The sequence below is a fragment of the Numida meleagris genome, chromosome 2 (genome assembly GCF_002078875.1).
Source record: "Numida meleagris isolate 19003 breed g44 Domestic line chromosome 2, NumMel1.0, whole genome shotgun sequence".
In the NCBI taxonomy this organism is placed as follows: domain Eukaryota; kingdom Metazoa; phylum Chordata; class Aves; order Galliformes; family Numididae; genus Numida; species Numida meleagris.
The window spans coordinates 86,786,175-86,812,669 of NC_034410.1; the positions used below are offsets into that span (position 1 = coordinate 86,786,175).

The 26,495-nt window shown below is 39.4% G+C and overlaps 1 protein-coding gene across 1 annotated transcript in view; it reads left to right on the forward strand.

Moving 5' to 3' along the window:
• Positions 1 to 26,495, forward strand: part of GABBR2 (gamma-aminobutyric acid type B receptor subunit 2) — a 465,848-nt gene that overhangs the window by 414,355 nt on the left and 24,998 nt on the right. The window contains exon 14 of the mRNA XM_021388070.1: positions 16,050 to 16,160. Within this exon, the coding sequence (XP_021243745.1) occupies positions 16,050 to 16,160 (111 nt within the window). The remainder of the gene's footprint in view (positions 1 to 16,049; positions 16,161 to 26,495) is intronic.

Sequence of the window (26,495 nt, forward strand, 5' to 3'; positions counted from 1 at the left end):
TATGCTTTATTCCACATGGTGCCCTACTAACTACAGTGAGAATTATTTGTGGAAAATGGTCCTGTTTAATCAAGGAAGGCTATCACAAGTTGTCTGTAGGGAATGTGTTTGTGTAATGTTTACTAATAAATCCAGGTAGAAACACAAAAACATAATAATCCAGAAATTTAAAGAATCCAGTCGTTTTATTTCCTTGAAAGTAATAATATAAGATTTTTGAATCAACTTGACTTTGGTAATGATTTAAACACTTTTCATGAACAGCTGTTCTAACCCAAAAATTGTATGCAAATGAACCGTGCCAGTTATTCACTCTATGCAATATGTAATTCTTAGAGTTTTAACAAAATCAAAATCTACTCAATTTTTTTACATTTGTTTGTTCCGCTGATATCCTAGCACTGCTCAGTAGAAGACAAACATGTCTATGAATAGCGATCATTCTTCCTTAGATTGGAACACTGGACAGACTTTTATTTTAAGGATTTTTATTTTCAGCTGATGCCATTTTTATTAAGTGAAGATCAAAACAATGTGTATGTATTTTGCCTGGATAGGAGCTCCTGTTTCTAAAAGATTAATCTAGTTTCTGATTGCTATAGAGCTGAATTTCATAGCCATCAATCACCTTCTAAGAATGTGGGTTTTTTCATTTCAAACTAGTAATTGCCATTGTTTAATTTGTTGTATTGAATGCCTAATGTGTTCATAAAATAATGTCAAGGTGATTGTGGGAACATCAGGGCTTGTTGCCATGGAAGTACACATTTACTTACACAAACATTTCAGAAGAAAAAAGCACTTCTATAAATGTTCATCAAAAGATAAAAAGAATGTGTTAATGCAATTAGAACAAAATCCTGCTCTATAGATAGAATAATAATGATCGTGTGACAGAAGAATTATTTTCTATTTGTTGATTACATATGTAAACTGTTAGACCATGTATAGGATTGTTGCTGAGTCAGTTCATACCCCACTGGCAGCTGCAGAGTGTGGCAGATGCTCAGAAGGAGCAGGTGAACCTGCCCACTTCCTGCTTTATCCCTCTCCTCCCTCTCTGCTCAGATATGCCAGGAAAGAGGGAGTATTCTCACCACCATTTCCCTTCTTCTCCACTGTCTCCTTGAACCAAAATGCTCTGATGTTTCAGACTTCTGAAGGTTTCAGTCTTTTTCGAAATTGAAAAAACTTCAGATCCTGATGCTCTGTCAAATCTCAGCATTTCTCCCAAGGTTTATCTCCATCCTTGATGTCTCTCTTAAGGTCCTGTTTCATTTTCTGATCAATTTACCAAATGTTTCCCTTTGCTGTACAGTGGACCAAGTGACTACGAATTGTCACCACTGACACTTCTTCAAGCCTCAGATGAGTTAATATAAATTAACAAGCTCCAGCTTCAGTTTCTCTTTGAGGAAAGCTTGTTCCAGCAGAAGAGCCAACGTGTCTGACTTTGCCAAGTGTGATCATTTGGCTCTTGCTGTAGCTGCTCAATAGACCCTCCATGTATGTTTAGTTTGGGGAAGTTTAGCTAAAAGCCTTGTAGCACAAGTTCTGCATTTTCCTTAGCTTCACAAAGCACAACAGCAAAACTGAGATTTCTCAGGGCCATGCAGGTGCTGCTTAATCTTAGTAGGCCAGTCAGGCTGCTCTGGCTCTAAGTAAGTACAAAGCACCAGAAGGTCACATCTCTGCCTCTCCTAAAGCCCTGTCACAGTGCTCCCTTAGAGGCGTTGTGGTGACAGCATAATAATTGCTTGGCTGGCTCAGATAGAATGGCTTTGTCCTGAAGCTTGCAACAGGCTACTGGCAGTAGGTGGAAACTGCAAAGGAGGTGAATGCTGCTCAGATAAACTCAGCTGACACCAGCTGTCACCCTTCAGAAATCTGCTGCTTTTTCTGAACAGAGGCCTTTCTGCCCTAGTGCTGATATTGCCTATCTGTCTCTGCTTATCTAGTCCTCTGCCTGTCTTTCAGTGAGCAGGAAGAAACTGTATGGAAGAACAAAGGCAATGATCCACTCACTGCTTCTTTTCAGTGCCTTGATCTCAAAGATGAAAACTTTGGTGCAAATGTAACCTGTCAGGAGCTGTGCTGAGCAAAAGTTTTTCAGTGCTTTGATGTCAGCTCTAGAGGGGTTCCAGAAGAATTACACGTGGTCTAAAATTAAATTATGTAATAGGCATTCCTAAAAAAAAAATTAGGGGATGAATGATAAAATCCCTAAGTACAACCAGTTAAAAAAAGAATGGGAAGATTCAGAGGATGGTGGAAGGACTGCAAGCCGTCCAGGAGACTCCTGGAGCACACCGATGACAACTTTCTGGTTCAGGTATTGGACAGACCCACCAGAAGTGAAGTGTTGCTGGACCTGGTTCACACCAATGCAAAAAAGATTGTAATAGAGGTTAAGACTGGAGGAAACCCAGCCTGCAGCGACCATGCCCAGGTAAAGTTCACGATGTCCAGAAATATGGGCCTGGCAAAAAGTGGAGTCAGGACCCTGAACTTCAGGAAAGCAAACTTCAGGCTTCTTAAGGAATTACTGGATGAGATCCTCTGGAAAACTGTCCTTAGAGACAAAGGAACAGAACAGAGCTGCCAGCACTTTAAGTATGCCTTTCATAGAGTACAAGAGCTCTCTATCCCTCAGAATAAGAAATTGGGCAGACAAGGCAGGAAAACAGCATGGCTGAATAAGGACGTGCTGGTCAGGCTGAGGGGAAAAAAGGAAAAGTATAAGCAGCGGAAGTGGGGAGGAGTGGCCTGGGGAGAATATAGAGCTGCTTTTTGGATGTACAGGGGTGGAGTCAGAAAAGCAATGGCACAGATGGAATTGAGCTTGGTGAGGAATGTGAAAAACAGCAATAAGGAATTCTTTAGATACGTTGGGCAGAACAGACGGGCAAAGGAGAGTGTACCCCCTATGATAAATGAAAATGAAGAACTGGCCTCCTCAGATATGGAGAAGGCTAATGTATTTAACAAGTTCTTTGACTCAGTCTTCAAGGCTAGACAGGCTTCCCACACCTCTCATGACCCAGAACTTCAAGTGGGGGTCGAGGAAGCAAAATCCTTCCCAGTGTAAGAGCAGAGCAGGTCCAAGATCACCTTGTGAGTCTGAATGTATTTAAATCTGTGGGGCCAAATGACATGCAACTCAGGGTCCTGAAGGAACTGACTGATGTAAAAGGAAGGAAGACCCATGGAACAACAGGCTGGTGAGCCTCATGTCTGTGCCTGGGAAGATCACAGAGCAGACCCTCCTGGAAGAGATGTTAAGGCACATGTGAGATGTGGAGGCGATCTGAGACAGCCAGCCTTCACCGAGGACAATGCCTTGGTCATGCCTGCCCAAGCTGGTGACCTTCTGTACTGGAGTGACAGCTTCAGTGGACAAAAGGAAGACAACTGATGTCATCTACCTGGAGTTGTATGAGGCCTTTCACATGGACCCCACCACATCCTTATCTCTAAATTGGAGAGATTGGAGATTTGAAGGCTGGACTATTCAGTGGATAACAAACTGCTTGAAAGGTTGTAGCCAGAGAGTTGTCAATGGCTCTATGTCCAGGTGGAGACTGGTGATGTGTTGTATCCCCCACAGGTCTGTCTTGGGACCAGTGCTCTTCAACAACTTTATCAGTGACAGATGATGGGGTCAAGTGCACCCTCAGCAATTTTGCTGATGACACCAAGCTGAGTGGTGCAGTTGACACAATAGAAGGAAGGGACACCATCCAGAGGGACCCAGACACACTTGAAAAGTTGGCACATGAATTTAATGAGATTCAACAAGGTCTTGCACTTGGGTTGGTGCAATCCCAGGTACGTATACAGGCTGGGACAATTCATTGAAAGCAGTTCTGTGTAGAAGGACTTGGGGGTCTTGATGAACAAAAAGCTGGACATGAGCCAGCAGTATGTGCTTGCAGCCCATTAGGCCAACAGTATCCAAGACTGCAACAAAGGGGTAGCCAGCAGGGATAGGGAGATGATTGTCCCCCTCTAATCTGCCCTCATGAGGTCCCATCTGGAGTACTGCATCCAGACCTGAGGCCCCCAATACAGGAAGGATGTGGAGCTGCTGGAGTGGGTCCATAGGAGGGCCACGAAGATGATCAGAGGGCTGGAACACCTCTCATGTGAAGAAAGATGGCGGGAGTTGGACTTGTTTAGCTTGGGGAAGGCTCTGTGGAGACCTCAATGCAACTATCCAGTACATGAAGGGAGCTTACGAGTGGGAGGGGGACCAACCATTTACACAGTCTGATAGTGATAGGACAAGGGAGAATGGCTTTAAACTACAAGAGAGGATGTTTAGGTTAGAAGTTAGGAAGAAACTGCTTACTTGGAGTGCAGTGAGGCCCTGACACAGGCTGCCCAGAGAAGCTGTGGGTGCCCCATCCCTGGAAGCGCTCAAGGCCAGGTTGGATGGGGCCCTGGGCAGCCTGAGCTGGTGGGTGGCAGCCTTGCCTAAGGCAGGGGGTTGGAACTAAGTGATGTGTAAGGTGTCCTACAACCTAAGCCATTCGATGACTTTACTGCCAAAGTAACCATCTCAATGAGTTCTTTGAGGCCTGGCAGGATCCCAGGCTTTGGTGTCCATGGATCCTGAAGCAGTCTTTTGACTGACTCCTGGCACATCAGTACTGGGAAGATGCACTGGTTAAATACTCTGAATCTACCAAGACAACTTAAAACTTATATGACAGGAGGCAAGATATACATCTATAGATATACACTGATATACAACTGTAGGAAAAAAATACTGAAAACATCAGAGAATGGTTAAAGATCTATACTCCTGATAATTCTTTAGTTTGAAAATAAGCCATTTTTTCTTGGCTGGATTTTTTAATACAGGAAGTCAATGAAGCATGATCTTACAAATAAGCAGATGAACTACTTTTGTCAAGAAGATATAGGAATTGCACTCCATAATACAGTCAGTTCTGAATATAAGATATACATCAAACCCGCTTCAAAAGCTAAAGAAAATCTACTGCATGATATGGAGGCTAACAATATAAAAAAACAATTCTATGGAAATATGAAATGAATGTTCTGGTTGCAGGGTTTTGTTTCACATTGTTTTGCTTCCTTACCAACTGAAATTTTTGTATTGTATACCAGAGCTATGGACCTGAAACATTTAAAGTCTTTGGTAGACTTGTGTTAAATGAAATCTGTTTTGACAGCTACTGAAAGAAGGTAAATAATTTAAGAGAAATGTTGCATAAAAGTTTTACTAAACTGAGAGAAAAAATTCCCAGGACTACCTGCTTTGCTCTGGATAACGTCAACAGAAGTGGCAACACTGAAATAGCTATTTGTAGAAGAAAGACGTAATGGAAAAATCAAAAATCTCTGTAACTGCTATTCTTTTTGTGTTTTGGGAACATGTAACTTTCAACTATTATTGGTTCTTAACCTTGTCAAGAACCTCTTTCAAATCAGGAGAAATACTTGATAAATGAGACTTGAGAATTGTCTATTGTCTTCCCTATGGCTTTTTAATTATGTTTACCTCTTTAATAAGTTTTCAAAAAATGAAGAAAAAAAGAAATATGGTATTTGTGGTTTCACATATTTACTTTTTTCTGATTTGCCAAAAATTAACTCCTGGTTTGAAACTGTAGTAAGTAGATTTCATGTGACTTCTGAATGCTTGCTTAGGCAGTATAAACTTGACCTTGGGTGTAATGGTAGTATTAATCCTGGTTATGGCATCAAGGTCAAGATGACCACTTCAGTGAGCTCCATCCCACTCTTCAGAATTGAGGTAGCATACTGGAAACTGGAGGTGGTCCGATGAAGAGACATAGGGCTTCTTAAGGAATGATGAAATATGTCTCTAATGAAAAAAAAAAAAACCAAAGAATGCAATATTTATGTTATCAAGTATTACGTTCAAAATTGATCAGGCCAAAATCTGTAAATGCCTAAGTTGGAACAGTGTTTTGTCACATACCACTTCAATTCAGTAGACAAAATATGCAAAGGACTCAGGGAGCCTGACATTAAATTCATTTTAGAAAAGAGGGACAAAATAAGGGGCAATTTTTTTTCACAGTCAACAGATATGACATTAGGGCAATGTAGAAAGAGATATATAGGTTTGCCGCCACTGAATGGTTTTTTTTTATTCCTGAAAGAGGTGTTTTACTCCAAACTAAAATTAATGCAAGGGAAATCTACATCCTGTGTTTTGATGAAGATGAGAGAGTTGTCAAAATGGTCTCGTTTAACTGCAACGCTGATACAAATGTGGGATCCTTTAATACTCCCTTCAGATTCCTTTCTTAAGGCAGGAAAGGCATCTGTTTAAGTAAGATTCCAAGAGTAATTTTACCTTGCCCAGGGCTACATTGTTCACAGTTGAAATAGGTTCCCACCTAACGTCAAGGTACACTTTGTATGCTTGTGTTCTGTATTCACCTCTAGTTTGTAGATTTTGCTGGCGTAATTGTTGAAAATGTGTGTGGTTCTTCACTGCTGTCACCTTGATCTAATGTAAGATCTGCTGAACTCTTAAGCTTGAATCTTCAGAAATCCTCTGTTAAGACACTAAACAAGCATTCCCAAACTGGCAGAATTAAGTATAAGATGATTCTCACATCTTAAACAGGCTTTCCAGAATTAGCTTCCTCCAGCGGGCTCAGAATGGAACTGAACAAGGAACATGTTCTCTCTGCAGTTGCAGTTGCTGCCAGAAAAAGTGGAAAGTGGATTTACTTTTTAAAAATGAATCAACGAACTTATTGGTAGTAATATTCCTTAATCTAGATACGGATGCATTTTTCCCAGAAAACATTGGTTAATCTTATGATTTATACACATGTAAGAAACAGGGGTTCTCCATTATTTTCTCCATACAGAATTATTTTGGTAGAAGTATTCCTGTTGACCTTTGTTAACTATGGAAAATCTCCTTTTAATTCAAAATGACCTTTCATTTCAAGGTTATGTTATCCTAAATAAGGTTAACCGTTTTGAAAGGTCAAAAAGAAACTAAATCTTTGGAGATAATCAAAATATTTAAGTTGGCCTGACCTTTTTTATTTATTCATCTGTTCAATTTTTGGATTGTGGTACGTAACAATGTTTATATCCAAGTGAGCTGCAAAGTGTAGAAGAAAAAGAAATCTTCATAATTCTTGTAAGAGATAAAAAGGTTTTCATGTACTTCTGTATACTAAGATGCACCTTACATTTTGCTGTCAACAAGAAATTGAGAGTTGTTTTTAGAGCAACTTTTGTGACAGGGAAGTTGCATCCATTCTAGAAAGACTTTGAAGGAGATCTAGATGCATCTGCTACAACTGTTGTGATATAATTATGAGAAGATCCTTATTAAGCTAGCCTTAGTGTTTATTAATTGAAGTTTTACTTTTTTTTAGATAAGGAAAGACCTATGCTTGATACAACAGTTTCTGAATTATGACTTACTATAGTCATAGGAATAGCAGAAAAATCCTCCAGCAGTGGGTTGATATACCATCACCTAAGCACTTTGAAAAATATAAAAGAATAGGTAAAGAAATGAAATGTTCTCTCATTATGAGAAATAATAATTTGCATTTGCGAAAGCCCAGAAACTAAATATTTATCAGTGCTTGCAGAGAGGAACAGTGGTGTAAACTGATATTTGCCTCTTAAAATGTCACACAGCCTGGCTTTATCTCTTCTTGCACATCTTATATGTACGTTTTAAGATGATCTTAGGAAAGGGATTTTCACTTCCTGTGAGAAGACGGCATCCATTTGTTGTCATTGAAACTGCAATGCAAATAGGCATGGTCAAAAATATTATCAGTATCTGTGAATCAAAGAAATTATAGCACTACAAAGAAAATATAAGATGGTTATAGAGGCACTATTCTTGCCCTCCTTGGCTTAAATAGCTGGGCACAGCTGAGGACCTGAGAGTTGTTCTTGCTGGGAGAAGCAGATTGATGGCTCCTGGGCGCAGATATTTCTTATTTAATGGAAAGTGCTAAGTCTTGTTTCTCCAAGCCCTAAGAACAGTAAGTCACATCCCTGTGAACAGCTCAAGCTTACCTGCAAGCAAATCCTCAGCAGAAAGAGACTCTACCTGCTCTATTGAATTACCCGTCTCCAGGAAGGGTGGCTCCTATGGTCTCAGGGGAGTAGGAAACCTCATTAGGAAAGGAAGATTTGTAAAAGAACCTACGAATCCTATTTGTCACCCTGAGTACTGGGCAGCTTGGCAGAAAGGAAAGGAAGAATATTATTCCTCAGTTTGCAGAGCTGAAATCACAAAGTGCACATCTCTGGAGGAATCTGTGCAGCTCAGGAGATTCTAGGTGGTAACAAAGGTCTTCCTTCCTCTAACCTGCTTTTCTTCCAAATCTTGGCCTTTTGCCCTCCCTTCAAAGAAAAACATATGTTCTGTTGCTGAGAGTCCTTTATTAAGTCTTTGTAATGCTCGTCCCACTACTTCCATGCACATACTCAGACACTTTTCATTACCCAGTCCCAAGATGTATAATTGGGGCAACATTCTCTGAGGAAATAATCCAATGTACAATTTCTACTGAATAGATCACTGAGTACAGAGAAGGAAGACTTAGTCACAGTTCTTTGGAACACTCCACAAAGAAAGAGAATTTTGCCTTTTCCCTTTCATTGACAGTCTGCATTTGTTTGCAGGGATCATAGAGGGTTTTGTCATTATTGTTGTGGCTTTTTTTGCTTGGTTTACTTTATTGTTTTGAATTTTAGCTTGAATGAAACTGCATTTTGAGAGCCAAAAAGTTCCTTGATATTTTTATTAACATAATCCCCTAATCCAAGCAGTTTTATCTGTAAGAAATGAAGCACCACAACGCTAAAATAAAAGTCATTAGGTAAAATGATGTTATAAATAATGCTGCTGGGGGATTTTTCTTTACAATACAGGCACATTCACAGTACAACGTCTTATAAATAGCTCTTCTGTTATGTTATCAACTTTCAATCACACTAACATACAGAATGTATTATTACTCTTTTATGGAGTTATTTGTAGAAGAGGCAGATGGGGAACTAGAAAGTAACTTTGTTTTGAAGATAGTACAGTGTGGCTATCATTGTGACTCTATTACCAGACCTTAGAGCTTTGCAGTAGTAATTACAGTGGTTATCTCTAACATGTTTTACTTTTTCTGTTGGTCTTTCTTTTTTTGATACCATCCACTTGTAAGGTTAGGCCTGGGTTCATATTTGTGACAAGTGAAATGAAGTAAAATAAATAATATTAATTTACATCCTTCAGACTACAAAATGTGTTAGCACTTCTTTTTCCTTCACTGAAATGGTAAGTCTTTTTATGTTTTACAAAACTGAATTAAGAAAAAAAAAAGTGGCTAGATAAAAAAAATTGGAATACACATGTAGGTATTCCAGCAAATATCATTTCAAGCTTGACAAGCTTGAAAAGTGGGCTCACGAGATCCTAATGAGGTTCAACAAGGCCAAGTGCAAGGTGTTGCACCTGGGTTGGGGCAATCACAGATACATGTTCAGACGGGGAGAACTCCTTGAGAGCAGCCCTGCAATTCATTGATGGGGGGAGATGAATTTCACTATAACAAGAAAATGAATGAAGCAGAAGCTACCCTGCAATCACCCTGGACAACCTAAAGATCCTTTAATCCCCTTCACAGGGTCAGGAGGTGGTGTTCAGACCCATGTGGGAAACCTCGAATCTTGAAACATGCTTCAAACCACCATTCTACAGAGCCCGCTTGTGGCTTGTGAACCTTTCACAAAACACAGACTGTTTGTTGTTGTTTTTGACTGACTTGAAATGCCAGTCATTCTTTTTTAAGCCGTATAATTAGTATAAATAAATACCATTTTAAAAGTTAATCTCAACCTAAAATATCGCATATTTTCATTTTAAATAACTTTGTGGAGTTATAGGGGACATAGTGAAGGGTTACCAAATTTTTCACAAATATAATTTCAAGTCATTATTTTTTTCCAAAAATGATTTTTAAAAAAGACTCAAAGAGAGAAAGTTTCTTTCAAAAATTTTACCCAGTAAATTTCTGATTAGTATTTCTAATTATAATTTCTAATTAGAAATTTAATGAAGAAAACTTCTTCTACCTCTGGAATAATAAAAACTGGGGTCAGAATTTTTATACTGATCATAGTTTTGATAGTACCACATAGTACTGATCACAGAAAGAAAGCTAATTTCTTTGAGTTCCTCTCAGTTTTACTTGGCAATTTGCTTAACCTTCATAACGCTCCCTTTCCTCAGCTACAGAAATGCAGTAATATCATTCTTTCTGATAGTGCCGTGATTATTATTATTATGGTACAAAGGGGGTAAATCCACAGGTTGGAGGCTGAAGTTGTTGTAACTATTTCACGAAATGAGTTTTTTCTACCTCATATCATGGAAAAATAAATGTAATGTTCCTAAACTTGTGTTTCCTATGGGATTTTTCTCTATTCAGATGGGTACTGATGATGCATGCTATCTTGTTGAAGTTGTGTATTCATAGTCATCACTGTGAACATTTTTAGACAAATATCAACATTTTTCTGATTGCAAATTTATAAAATTTAAACACTTTGAAAAACAAGTCCAAATTCAAGTCTAAAAGCATTTTCTACATGTGGTCTACATGAGAGAAAAATCAGGCATTTACAGTTTACAGTGGATGCAGTGGCCATTGTGGTTGTTCAGAACGTTGTCCTTGCCTTCTCCTGGGCTCAGAAGCTTTATGTTTTGCATTTCTTTTCCATGAGTCATGAAGTATCCAGGTGTAAGAACAGGTATTTAGTCCAGAGTCTGTTCTCCTATGCTGGAAAAAAAAAAACCTTTACCACATCAGCTAGTTCTTTGTTCATCTATTCAAAGCTGATTTTCTATTCTATGTTCAAATTCTCCTATGACTCAAAAAACAGAAAATACATGAAGAAAAAGTGTTTAAATCAGTCAATGTCTTGGATCATTAGACTATTACAGAATTGACTGAGCTTCTCTGTTAATCTTGAGTGGATCTCTGTTAGTTGATCCGTGGATTGCAAGTATCTAGTAAGTTTTGTAGTAAGCTGAGCTACTAGGTAACATACAACGTGTTTCATAGAGTATATGAACCCAAGCTCAGCTATGGACAAAGATAAGTATACTTTTATGCTAGGTTGCTTATCAAATATTTAATTGGAAAACATTCTAGGTGAGCTACCCTAGCATAGTATTGCATTTACTATTTTGCATTCAAAGAAGCTGTGACTTCACAAAGTAAAAAAACACTCAAAACAAAAAGAGACCTATTTCCTCGCAAATCACTTTTTCGTATCACAGTTGTTTGCTCTAAAAATATCCCAAAATCATTAGGTAATTGGGAAATAGACAACCTCTGTTTCTTCTCTTTTTCTTTTCATCAGTAATTGAGAGCCTGGCCACAGTACACTGCATATAAAACCTGCTTAAATCCTTTTCTGGTACACCTTACATATGGATATGTAGTTTAGCACAGAGGAAGGTCTGTTACAACCTGCACATACAGCATTTACAGTAAAAACTAACTATAATTATCCTTGCAAAAATGTGAATTTAAAAAAGAAGTAAAGGTGATCTTCAAATTTAGCAAAGTCTGGGTTTTCAGATAAGGAATCATATTTGGTCTCCATATGACTGTTATGTGTGCCAAATTTAACATGCCAAAGATGTCTAATTCATTCTGCAAATCGGTGATAGTATACAGTCATTATGGCAGTTAGAAGGAAGCAATTTAAAGGAAGATAAAACAGAGAGTGGGATGGCATGTGAAGATCATTGTAATGCTGTGATGAGAGAATATCATCCCATGTTTTCCTATATGATGGGAACTGCGCAGTTTATTTTAAACCTAGTAAACAGTAGAAGCTGCAACTACTTACCTTATTTTCCAAATCCATCTTTGGAAAAGCTGAGGCCTAATATTCTGATTTTCTTACTGATGAAACTGCAGCTGCAGAAATAGCAAAATGTACTGGAAATCTGCAATGTATTGTCTTAGAAAGGTTGCTAAGATCCTCCACCTGTGAGCTGTTCTTCGCAGCATCAGCAGATCTCTGTCAATAAGGATTATCTGCTGTCCTTGCAACAGGATTCTGAGAGATGACCACAGGGAAGTGCGCAAGGAGGGCTGAGACCTTTTGGAAACAAAGAGAAAACTTTTTGCTGGATGAAATGTTTTGAGGAGCGTAGACCCTTTCTCCTTTTAAGACTTATGTGTAGCTATACTGATGAACGGGGATGAGGCCAGGCTCTTCTCAGTGGTGTGTAATGATAGGACAAGGAGCAACAGCCTAAAACTTGAACATAGGAAGTTCCATACAAACGCATGGAAGGACTTCTTTACAGTAAGGATGATAGAGCACTGGAACAGGCTGCCCAGAGAGGCTGTGGAGTCTCCTTCCATGGAGATATTCAAGACCCGTCTGGATGCCTACCTGTGTGACCTATTGTAGGGAACCTGTTTTGGCAGGGGGTTGAACTCAGTGAACTCTCGAGGTCCCTTCCAACCCCCTGTGATTCTGTGAAAACCAGTCGATATAATCACCTTCATAGAAATATCTTCCCACTGTGCAGGATCTTTTCCAAATGGATTTTGTCTCCTTAGATAGACAGAGAGAAAAAGAAATTGTAGTTCTAGACAGAGAGACTTGAACATTGTTTATATGGACCAAACAGCATCTTTCCCAGATGGCACAAGTGCCTCAGGGTGCCCTATATTTGCACACCTCAGCATGAGGCGGGGAGAACTGGCCACCACACTGCACGTATTTTTTCCACTGAAACTGCACTTCTCATTTGATTCTTGTTGTGACTGGGTTATTCTGACATTGTGCAGGAATTCGCAAGGCACTCGGCAGTCTCTGTCATTGTCTCTGCCCTGATCTTTCTTGCAAATTTCCCTGCTGTTGCCAGATGGTTTTAAGCTTTCCTCCTCCATCTTAGTACCCACCTAGTAGTACCCACCTAAGCCATTTCTCACCTACAATGAAGAGGATCTGCCAGCCCATCAACAGACTGAAGAGCAAAGAGAATCAAAAGGCAACCAAACTACAGTAGTAACAACAATTTGAAAATGCATGAAAAGGGGAAATAATCATTTTGTAGGTTATCCGTTTACTGACTTGATTTGCTTCCTAAACCTAGCAGATCTGATATAAAACAAGCATTTTTATGGAGATGACACACAACTCTTGTATGAAGTGAACGGATTAAACTGTTTATGTTCAACCACGGAAAACACTCCAGAAATTGATGTCAATTTCAGAAACCTTATTAGGTTTCAGAAGAGGTAGGAAGGCTTCAGCCTAATCACAAGATAGGAGGTCTTCAGGCTTTTGAGAATGACATCTGAAGGGCATTTATATTGTTTTCTATAAAAGGAAAGGGCAAATTTCCAGTACATATATAATCACTGGTAGCATTTATGTTGTCATCCTCTCTAAAGCTGTAACAAAGTGCACAAATGGTGGATGATTAGGGAGGTCAGTGAAGTGCGCCATTCAGCTGTAATTGTAGAGTTTTTAAAAATTCTTTTGACATCAGAAAATATCATATGTTTTTTTAACCCAGCTTTTTGCTATGATTAGTTAATTCATGCAAAATCAGTGAAGAAACAGAATGGCAAATTAAAAGCAGTACAGCGGGAATGTCATTCTGCAGCAGCGACAAGTAATCAGCAAAATCGGTGTGCTGTAAAATTACTCCTACCTGCCGACACTTAGCTCCAAATGCACAAGTACTCCACAAAATTTGGTTAAATATGTTCCCACCTTGTGGTTCTGGAAAGTGCTTTGGGAGAAATGCCGTCCCATGTACAGTTTGGCTGATGCTACAGTCGGTATTCTCCCTTTTCCTGATCCCTATGGAGCACTTCACAAGATTTTCTTTTCTCACGTGGAATATTTGATACACTGTATTATTTAATTACCATATTTTTAAAATTATCATGGCCTTATAAAATCTGGCAATCTTCCTATTAAGGGAGTCGTGTGAGTCTGTTTTCTCAAACAGAATTTCATAACAAGTTGTGTTTTCCATTTCATCATTTTTCTGACTGGGACTCTCAGTTTTGAGTAATGGATCATTATGCTTTCCAGTTTTGAAGGAAATTTGCATTAGAGAGTAGCTACATAGTAAAAATGGAAAGGTTATCCGCCACATCCCCAACAGGAATAATTCAAATTACCTGGAGGTGGTTAAAAATGGTTGAACGCAGCAGATTGTAACTATGACATGAAAGTGTGCTTCCCCTTCAATGCACATAAATTGTTCAAGGAGAAATGGGTAGTTCTACTGGTCCCCAGACAAACATTTGTAGTACCTTAAATGTTGTAATGCTTCTTCATGTTTTCACCTATTTGAGTTCTGTGGTCAGTGGTTGTTCACTTACCATCAGCAGCTGTTAGGATGGAATCATGAACTCAGGGAGAGTTAATACTGCCTTCCTGATTTCTATTTTATTTAGTGCAACCTTTTTTCAAAGATCTTTACTCTTCAGCTCAGGGTATCTACACGAGTCCAGGATAAAAATAGATTTTAAATGTTGTTGTTCTGCCTGCTGCAGGATTTGCAAGGAAAGTTGTGAATCCTGTCACTGTGCAGTGCGTAACACAAGGTTGTTTGCCGGGTTTTCCTCCCATCTCCATCTCCTTAATTGTAAGCTTTTTTTAAACTGTATGAGGTCAGGGACAATGTCTCATATCCAAAAAGTCTAATGAAGAAAACAGAGCTGGGCGTTAATGCTGTGACCACTGAGGTATATAGAAAAATTCACACTAACAGCAAGAATAAGCTCTAGAATTAACTCAGATCTCTTTAAAGTCCTTCCACGCACGGTTCAGTGTTTCAGTTGGTGTAAATGTGATTTTTCCTTAGCTTATGTTATAATCATTACTCTACTGGGTGAGACACTTCACACGTGTTGTTCATCACAAAGAGAAATTGCAGAGCCTACCGGGACAGCCAGGTACAGAAAGCTGTGTCTGCATTGATCTCACTTGAGCTGGAGATCAGATCCAGTGTTTCAAAGCAGAAACCAAAAATAGCTGTCAGGATTTCAGTGTGTTCTGAAAGCAACACAGAAGATAAGTGCACACAGCTCTGAATAGCTGAAAGGAGCATTCTCCGGTACCTAATGAAAACAGTCTTAAAATCACATGTAAGAAGTACTTTGTGTTCCTATAGCATGCACATCATTAAGAAGCAGTTTCGCTCTAACCTAGTCCATACCCTAATTATAGGCAGCATAGTAGCTGTACCTGTCCACTTTTCATGTTGAATGTTATTTTTTTTCTTGATGAAAAAAGGGATGAGTTCTTGCAGGATTCTCTGAGCATTAATTATAACTTCTCCCTCATACAAACAGTCCTGGCAGCCTGCAGGTCCTTTTGATACTGGTCTTTTATACAATCTCCTTTCCAAAATTAATGGAAAGCTCCAAAACATCTAGCCGTATTAAATTTTGCACAGACACTCACTTGCTCCAAATTTTTGATGATTTATACTATCTACTAAGCTACCGCTGCAGTATCCATAGTAGATGGTCTTTGATTTGGCTTCTGGTTATCACTGAATAAACATCTGAAACACAGCAGTATTTCATACATTGTTTATCAACAACTTGCCAGTGACACAAGAAGTGCAGGTGAAAGGAGGGATGACTTCAAGTACATTTATTTTCATGGCTGCATATTGAAGTTGTTCACCTTGTAAAAAAATAGGTGTCCTAACGCTGATAAATGTGACTGACACAGTTAGAGTGACTTCAGATATTTTCTCTCTGGTTTGCAGTAGGGGTGACCTCATCTAGTGGTAATTATCATGCAGTTGTTTCCTCACATCTTTACTTTTTACTCCATTCTTTTGCAGGTTGATGGGACCACAGACATGATAGGTTTTATTTTTCAAGTTACCCATTGCATATTCTACAGATCCTTAAGCTACAGAGAGTAGATTTAACTACCTCTGAGGTATGAATGCAAATGAAACCTAAACCCAAATATCTCACCCTTTATTTTTGTAGCCGGACCCTGCAGGCAGAGACATCTCTATCCGACCTATCCTGGAGCACTGCGAGAACACTCACATGACAATTTGGCTTGGGATTGTCTATGCATATAAAGGGCTCCTGATGGTAAGCACAGTTTGCTCTGCAAAAGCTGCTTTCAAGCTATTTGCTGATAGACATGAACTGAATTTTGTTTGTTTTCCTGATGGCTGGGAGAGAGTTAAAGCTTTTTTTGGATGCATATTTTGTAAAGTTTACTAAGTAGTAATATGTGGGTATAAGAATACATAAATCTATAAAATAAATGGAACACTAATAGCACTAAAGCTGAAAACTAGAGGTACTCTGCCAACCAAGAAATGCAATAGTATAAAGACAGGTCTATTAGTGAGACATCTTAATAAACTCAGATAGCTGGTGTTTTGAATTCCCCTAGGTTCTCCAGAAGGGTGGGAGTACCTTATTCTAAACGTTTGACTCCACATTGGAAATGTCCATCAGGAATAGCCACAGGAGATGCTAGACGGGGCTCTGAGCACCCTGGTCAATCTGTAGGTGTACCTGTTCATTGCAGGGAAGTTGAACTAGGTGACCTTTAATGGTCCCTTCCAACTCAATCGACTCTATGTTCCTATGATTCAATGCAAGATGAGTTTGAAGCTTTAGTCAAAATCATTCTTTTTTTCATTGAGGCCCATCTACACAAAAGATTTTATTAATGGAATGAAATTCAGGAAGCAGCAATATGAAACCCTGATAGTTTAGATTAAAAAAAAAAGTGACCGTTGGTGATGAAAAGCTCCTCATACTCTAAGTCTCTAGGTTCTAAAAATATCTGATTTTAGACAGCACTGACCAGCTGAACACCTACCTTGAGCTAAGCCCCATCTGCATCCTAAAACCAGATAAACATTTGCTTACACTGCCTGAAGGGTTCAATCTGTTCTGTGCATTTGTAGCATGCCTGTTCAGCAGGACACCCGTCAAAGACTGGGTCATCTGCTCCCATTCCACATTGCAGGTGCTGCTGCTGTGGGGAAGCTGGGCTGTACCGCTGCTTGTATTCACTCTGCTTTTAGCAGGCTAAAAGATCTTTAAGTAAGTATGTCATACAAAGCTCAACAGGAAGGGATGAGAGCTTTTTTTATTTTTCTATACACTCAACTGCTTTGTGGTGCCTTCAGGCAGAGAGCGGAGTTGCACTGAGCCTCTCCACCTCCTGGCTAACAGCTCTGACCACAAGGAATCCTTCCCACCTTCCCAGAAAACACTTATTTTTAGGAGGATGTCCAAGCAGGCTGTGAAACCAAGAGTAAGAACATAGCTGATCACACCACAGGGATCGGGATTTAGGAGAGATTCCACATCTTAGCATTTACTACTGGGTAGCTCAAGTGGCTCAGGATTCATGGCAGTGTTGACATGTAGCACATGTCTAGGCATTTCAGTTTTGAGGGCAAGGCCAAGAGCTAGGAGCAGTGCCACTGACCAACGCTGGGGACACAGTCTGGCATTAAGATAGCTAACAAATATGTGACCTTTAGTACAGTTGTTGACAAGGTATTTGACTTTATTGTCTCCTTCCTAATATATTCCTTGGTTGTTGTTTTGATGTATTTGTCAGTAAATTCCTGCTCTTCAGTTAGGAGTGTTTTTTCCTTTGAATACCTAATTTTAAGAGTTTTTCTAGATAATACGTTAAAAGGAATTACTTGTTTACTATATTTTTTTTCTTTCCAATCTCATTGTATAGAAATTTTGAACAGTTCATTTCACATTCTCCTGTGTAGAAGTTGTCAGTGTTCACTATATAAGGGCTTAAGACATTTTTCTCTGTGGTTCTGTTCAAAAAATGAAAGTATGTTTGGTTCATTTAGAGTAGTGTAAATGAACAAATGAAATTAAAATCCTTAAAAAAAAAGACTGAAAGATTTTAAAAAATTGATTTGTTTTGCAAAAATAAGTTCTATAGTATTTTAAATGAAAAAAAATCTGCAATTTGTTAGTAAGAAGACAGGAAAATTAAAATTAAATATAAAAAAATGCATTCCCAGGTAATGGTAATATTGTTTGAAATGTTTCTTTTTTGTATATGTTGTTCTAGACAGTAGTTGAATTACATTGGTTCTCACTAATTCACTGCCCTAGATTGGTTGGTTGTCATGTACGCTGAGCTGCTTTCTACAAGATATGTGACTCAGTTTGTTTAAGTTTGCAAATGCCATTTGTCATTACTCATCATAATTATTTCAGGCACATGATGTTTCATAACCACCAGTAAAATATATGCTTTTATTGCTCCAGTGCCCCTTTACAAACAAATTTCTATATATGAAAAAGAAAGAGACTTATGAATCAGTCAAATAATTGCTGCAGTGTTCCACTCTCCCGGAACACATACACCTGTGTGATACGAGGACAACAGGACTGATGTTTTTAATCTCATCACCAAACCTGTTTCAGATTTCTGTACCCCAGACACAGACAGTCTTTCAAACAACAAAAAAAACCCAGAATCTCTCATGTTACTGTGTCATTTTATACTGGTTTATCTAATGTGAAACTCTGCAGTTTCTAATAATTTATTATTGTTATTATTACTACTATAATTCACATACTGTATACTAAGAGATAATATTGATAACTACAGTATAGTACAATACTTAAGGCAAAACGGCTTATTGATTTACTTGTGCCAAGATTATGCACAGTGACTTCTTGTTGTCTCTAACTAATACAAAAACTGTGGTTTAAACACATAAATAAATTCTGTCCAGTCTCATTACTTAAATGTGCTGATGAAATGAATAAATCATTTAGGGTAGGGCAGAGCATGGAAGGGCAGATAGGGCAGGGAAGGCAAGGGAAGCCCTTGGTTGACAGGATGTACAAGTTCCTTCTGTATTAAAGTAAGCGAACATTAAAACAAAGCAAACCTTTAAATTCAGATTCATATTTCTTCACTTTCCTTTGAAGTGATATGATGAAATGCTAATTAACTGCATGAAGGCTTTTCAGTCATTGTCTTTAGATTCCTTAGGACTGATGACCAGAGGATAACATGAAGATCACCATCCTGAATCTTGTCTTTGTCCTCGCAATTGTCTTAGTGACTTCGGCTAAGTCCCATCATATATACAGGATTTTTTTTTTTCCCATCTGAGGTTCAGTTCCTAGAAGGCTATATACAGGTTTTAGGACCCTCTGTGTATATACATGGTGGCCATTGGTTGTGATATGTCTAATTTTGATTTCTGACAGTGTCACTGAAGTCGAAAAGTACCTTTATTTTGTATATTCCAAAGATGGATAGAAATCATATCATTGTAGACTTACCAGTGCTGCATTATTAATATCTTTCCGAGCAGTGTGAGTTTTTTTTCCAAAGAACAATCCCAGATTAAGGATAGTCTGGAATCCTAGGGCCTTTTGTTCATTAACCACTCACAGTGGACTTGTCTACAGATTTCCCTCTTCCACCTATTGCATTTAGTTAACATTAGACTCAGATTGTTTATGTGTTGGAGGTTTCTTTCATCCTGTTGCTGATGTAATATCACAATTATGTACTATTTAGTTACTGAGAAACAGGCTCTCAAGGTCAAGGTATATTTTCTGCTCAGCTGTTGGTATGTATGTCAAATCCTACTTTTACCATGTAATCGTTAATAGAATTTTTTTTTTTAAGCTATAACTCTTATAACTGACCACTTCTGATACATAATTTTAAATTTGATGTCCTTAGTTTACCTTGCTAAGTACAAAAACATCATGATGATGAAAAGAAAAATTGATACACTAAGAAGGCTGATAAGAAAAAAAGTCAAATTCCTTCTCATTACTTGTATTCCAGCATTTTGTTTCTTACAGTGACAGTATTTCAACATCCAAAGCATAAGTTAATATACGGTTCTGTAGGATAATTTTTTTCCTCCTATGTCCATAAGGAAATTTAAAATGTATTACTGAAATACTACAGATATCGCAGTAAGGGTGTACCCTTATGACTCTTAGCATCACTTTTAAAGGACAGAAATATATCTTAGTTGTAACACATGTTTTTGTCAGAGATGTTTTATTATTTTACAGCACTGTGATTATCTGTGGTGATCTTTTGCCAGAGACCTAGCTATCCCAAATGGACACTTACCCATAGACGTTACTGTAAAGCGTTTCATGACTAAGCAGAGTTTACATGTAAGAAAGTCAAATGCTGTATAGAAAGAAGGTAAAAGATGTTATTAACTACTGATTTGAAAGGCTGAAGCATAAAGAGACAATTTTTCTCTGGATGTGTGTTAGCGCCCATAGCTTCCTGCAGCTGCCATTCCACCTCACTCTGTGCTTTGCCCCCCCATTTACAAAAAAAGCCATTTGGTTGAATAGCTGGGCGTCACCTCTTGCAACTCAAAAAATATTTAGCTGTTGTCGTAATGCTCAATAGAAATATGAAGCTTCCCTTTAGTACTTTGTATCTAGGGCGGCTCTGTGAAAATGAGTTAAACACACAGCTGACTCATCCCTGATCACGGGAGGCAGCAGTGGTTTGATGTCAGACTGCAATGACTGTGAAGGCAGCAGACCTGACTTAGAAAAAATAAAATCACTTTTTCATTATAAATTTTCCTGAAGTCTGCTCGGTGTTTTTCGCTGCTCAATTCTCCAGTGAACACCTGAAAAATTGACATGCTTCTTTTTGCAGTTTGGAAAGCTCCCACTGGAAAAAAAATCACAGCCATTTCACTGAGATGCTTATATCTGGGATGATATGAATGCAGTGAATAAACATGAATATGGAAACGCTCAACACCAATTTTATGATTGCTTCAGAGTGAGAGATGTTTGCAGGGTAGAGTCCAGAACTGCCTTTATGTGAGGGGCAGTGGGAGGGGATATCTTCCAGTACCAAAGCCAGAAAAAGACAAAAAAAAAAAAAAAAAGGCTGCACGGACTTTGAAGTAAATACTTGTTTTTATGCAGCACAGCAGGGCTGTAATCCACAACTGAGCTCAGTAAGTGCTACTATGATACAGTAATTAGCTGCAAAGCTGGAGGCTGGTCCAATACATACTCTTTCCAAAACCATAACCTCTCATTAGTGCCAAGTATGACTGTGGCAAGACTTATTTTCTCTAATATTTCCCTGCTATTATCTGATATCCTCGTTAAAATTTTCCTTCTTCATCTTCATTAATGTTTCACATCCCATGATCAGAGTTTAAGCAGGCATGACTTTGAAATGAAACATATAGACAAACCTGTTTACGGTAAGCACAGGGAAGGAAGGAAGACAGGAGGAGGAGGAATCCCCTGCCTGTCATCTGCCAGTCTACGTAGTCCAATAGCAAACCAGACACTCGATTGTATTAATACATGCTGTGGGCCAGTAAGTGATCATCATTGTATTTAGCAGTAATTCTGCTGAACAAGATGAAAAGCAGTGCTCATTATTTTCCTATACTGCAGGTACAAATGGTTGTATTCTCAGCTTTCACAGTTTAGATGGTAAAAAGTTTTTAAAAATGAGATTGCCTGTTAAACTCTGTGAACACAAACAATATATTTGCCATAGTCCTGTTATTCCTCTAAGACTTTATGTATTTCTTTTAGGGAGCAAAATTCCATCAACAGTTGCAGTGATTACTCCATTGTCTTCAGACACTGTTTTCCACACATTTATACACCAGTCCTCTCATAGCCCTGTTAGATATGCTGACAACACAGCCAAAACCAGCTTACCAACAGCTGCAAAGGTCATGATACAAACCAACATGGTGCCAAACAGAAGCTGCATACCCTCAAACACAAGTAAAACAAACAGATCTTTCCTGTAGAGCCTATACCTTCCTAGAATGCACGGAACAATATTTATGGTGCTTTTTACATTAACAAGATATGTATTTAGTAGATCTAAATGGGAAAAGGCACTTTTTATAAGCTAATGATTTTAACTATGTAGTAAGCCTTCCTCTTGCATTTTCAAAATGTCTTTGGCTGAGATCCCCAAAGAGACCTAAATTAGACCATTAGGCTTAGTAGAAAATTGTGCTGCCTAACTTTTAGATAACTGCTTTCTATAAGAGAATGCATATCCCTGAGTTGCTCAAACTCCTTCTGTGATGCATGGGATCCATCAGGAGCCTCAGGAGAGGAATTGTAGCTGTCAGTGAGGAGCTGCCTCAGCAATCCAGGATAAAGCAGTGGGGACAGATGTGTCCTGTCCCTCTCTGAAGCTAGCACATTAGCACTGCTAGTAGCTGGCTTCTTCCATCCATTCCAGTGTGTTTATGCACGCCTTCTCTAAAGACTGTTTAATCAAAATTCTCAGCAGAGATCAGAGCTAACATCCCACGCCAGTGCCCAAGTAATTAAGACAGCCAGTCTCTCATTACATAAAAACTGACAGCTCTGAAAAAAAGTTTGAGAGCTTCTTCTGAAAACAACCTTGAGTTGGGGGCTAGGTGAAATTAAGAATCGTGCCACACTGCCCAAACAACACAATGGTCACCACCAGTATTGCTGTCTTGTGATACTGAAGATGGCTGATGCTGTGCTTTGTGTGGATGCACTCAAGAAACCTTTCCAGCTTAAGCCCTCCAGGAGCACTGGGAGAAGTAACAGCTGCTTTGCTAGTCCCAGTAGGCCTGAAACATCAAATAGTCCTTAAATTGCTCAGCAGTCTCGAGACTTGGGTGCCCCCAAGCATAATGGGAAGGTTGATTTATACAGCTGGGGAAGATAAATGCTTAAAGTTTAGGTACCAAGTGTAGAGAGCAGCTGAACTGGGCTACTGAGAGTCTGTGTTTTTAACTGAGACCCAAACATTTCGGGCTGGAAGAGCTGGGGCTGTTCAGCCAGGAGAAGAGAAGGCTCTGGGGAGAACTGAGAGCAGCCTTCCAATATCTGAAGGGAGGCTGTAAGAGGGAAGCGGACAGACTCTTTATCAGAGTCTGTTGTGATAGGATAAGGGGAAATGGTTTCAAACTAAAAGAGGGGAGATTTAGGTTGGATATAAAGAAGAAGTTTTTTTACAATAAGGATGGTGAGGCACTGGCACAGGTTGCCCAGAGAAGTGGTGAAAGCCCCAGCCCTGGAGACATTCAAGGTCAGGCTGGACGGGGCTCTGAGCAGCCTGATGTAGCTGTAGGTGTCCCTGTTCAATGCAGGGGAGCTGGACCAGATGACCTTTAAGGATCCCTTCCAACTCAAATGATTCTATGGTTCTATGATATAGAAAACTTGTCAGAAAACTGCAGAGCTCTGGACCTATCACTAACAATATCTGCATCCCATTCCTCAGCCAAACTATTTCAGGGAGTTTCAGACTTTTTGTAGTCAAAAAAAAGAGACTCTCATTTTTGCAGATCGGCTGAGCGTCAGGAAGGGAGAAGAACATGAGAAGGGCAGGTGGAGGGAAAGTGAAGCATCATGTTCTCTCTGGAAAGCTCTGTCTCAAACCAGGAATCTCATCAGCTCAGTGGAGCTCTGCAAACACTCTTAACAGGCAAGCAAGGAGCCTGTCTGTGATCACCACTGTCCTGGCAGCAGGCTGTGGAAAATCTCTGCTTTATCCGTGTTTAAGTCTCAAAGATGAGCTGTGAGTTTTAGAAAAGGAAAGCTCTGTTTCCAAGGCAAGCATTTTACCCCAAATGCCAATAACGTTTAAAAACAATGCTCTCAAATTTGTAGTGCTTCATTCAGAGGAAACCCACTTGCCACAAGAGCCTCTCTCTCTTTCTTTAGTTATCATATAAATAAATATCTTCCTTTCAGCTGGAAGATACGCAACCATTTTGCATGCTATTTTCAATCATAAATGAGAAGGGGTCAGACTGTAACCCCCACAACGCTGTTCAAATGATCTTTTTCCATTATAATTGATATTTTAAATTGCTTTATAACTACCTCAGCTATAAATTCATGCCCATTATTTGTAATAAGTGCTGGCCTCATTTAGGTTTGCTGGCCATGTTCCCAGAATAATGCTTTGGGAGGGGAGTGTATTCCTCTTGAAGAAGTGGGGGAGAGCAAGGGATGACCCACAACCCTAAAACTCTCATTAATAATTGTAACAGAAGACAAATTCTACCAAGTATACACTGTCCAGTAAATATTGTCACTATGGTTAGAGGCCCCTGCGTTAAAATTAAAATAGTTAATCAAGGTCTCATCTCTTTTTAAACATAATATAGATGCACACACACAGGTATCTTTTCTAGTCCTTGAATAGCTCAGCCTGTATGTCAGTCCAGGAATGGCCAAAGTATGAATCTGCAACATAGCTGAGCTGCTCTGCAGCAAAAGTGCAGGGAATGCAGAAAAGGCAACTGCTGATGTGTTGGAGTGCTTGGGAGGGATATGTTTGTAGCCTGAGAAAAGACCTCACCAGTGTTGGACTCCAGTGCAGTCAGGTCAATACAGATTGCAGTTTGCATCTGTAAAGCCTCTAGAGGAGGCCATACATTCTCTGCTTCATTTGTACACAGTGTCAGACTCAAAAGCAGAGAATGGTGAGTATATCCTTCCTCACTGTCATGGTTTTATGATTTTCGGTTATTGGTACTCCACATCATAACATCATGTAGTGAATGTACCTGGTTCTCAGAAGAGAAGGACTACTACATTCCCCACGGTACTTTGCTCCTCTGTTACCATTTTCCAGCCAGAGGGAAAAGATAAAAGCTCGCAGTATAAAAACTTGCAGATCACAAGACTTCGTTACTTTTTCCACCGTCTCTCATCTTAGCAGCACCTTGCTCTCCAGCCGTCTTATCGTTGGTAGTAGAGTAAGCCTACCTTGATTTTGGGACATTCTCTTTCTCTGTATTGGATTTATCAGCTTAAATTGTAATTATATTGTATTATAGTGTGTTGTTTTGCATTCCTATATCTTATTTAGTAAATTAGTTTGTTTCTCCTCAGATTGTTGCTGCTGTTCTTTGCTCTCAGGGCCATCTCCTAACCCTTTTTTTCCTTTTCCCTTTTCCCGGGGCGTGGGCCCGTGGGTCCCCCATCCCCTTCATCACGGAACTGGGCCAAACGCGCATAAACCATTGACACTCATTGAAAGCATCACTTTGTTTACCTGAGGGGATCTAGAAAATGCATTAGAGGATGAGCTGCTGCTTTGGCACAAGGCCACCCAGCTCATTAAGCAGCTTCTCCACCTAGATCCTACTGGAGAGACTCTGAGACCCCTCTAACATCCAGGCAGATGTCTATATTTACCTCAACCCCTCAAGAGTAGGTGTGGATTTTGGTCCTACAAGAGGAAACGGGTAAAGTGGAAGAGGTAGAACCACAGAATATCCTGAGTTGGAAGGACCCCATAGGGGTCATCAAGTCCAACTCCTGGCTCCACACAGGACCACCCAAAAATCAGACGATATGTCTGAGAGCGTTGTCCAGACACTTCTTGAACTCCAGCAAGCTTGGTGCCATGACAAGACAAAGAGCAAAAGGTAGACATGGAGAGGACCACATCCTACAGGAGAATTAGGAGTATGTGGAGAGGAGAAAGGTGGAAATGGGGCCAAGGAAGTCTTCCATAAGGATTACAAAGGCAATTGCTGCTACTGTTTTGGGAAGGGCCACCTCTGCCTGCATGGATTTCCAGTCTGCCACACTCCTCAGGCTGAGAGTAAATGCCTGATCTTCCAAAGCCTTTCAGCCTGGACTGTTCATGAACATGTGGCATGGTAACATATGTGCTGTAGGCAAGAGAACTAAATAAACTATCAGAAAAGCTCAGCAATGGGAGGGGAAGGCTGGCAGTTCAGCAGTCAGTCCAGGATTGAAGAGTCTGGTTGAGGAAGTAGGTGGCTGCAGCCTGCTAGTTGCTGTGTAAGTGCAAGGCACATGAGTCACAAATGATTGGGTTTGTTACCATTGTTACTTGAGGTAAAAAAGTAAACAAATTATCAAGGAAACGTACAATTATTAATGTCTGGTCATTACAGTGGTTGAAAACATATAAAGGCAAAACTGAGTTCATACAGCAAACATAAATCTGTCGATTCCTAATGCTTTTCTGCTTGACTTTGCAACCAGAAAAAGGTCTTCTAGTCCAAGTTGTTTGCCTTTGAAATTTTTAAAGTTTTTTTTCTCCACAGGTAAAAAGCAGTAGATAAGCTTTTACTAGGCAAATGTAATTAATCCCCAAGTGGCATCATGAGAGACCTCAACTTTTCTGGATTATTAGGAGGGTTGCAGTCATTTAAGATAGATTTCCTCTGTGAAGTGGCAGTCAACAAATGTGATGGAGTGGAAGAAACTGTATTAAGGTCAATGGAAATTCATCTTTTTTCTTTTCTTTTTTCATTTTCTTTCCTGTTTTTCCTTACAGCGTATTCAGAAGAAGCTAGATAGCACAGGCACCATGACTTGGGTCTTGGTGATCGTTCCTCTCTCTGTCCTTCCCTTTTCTGATACTATTTAGTCTCTACCATTCTACTCAGGGCA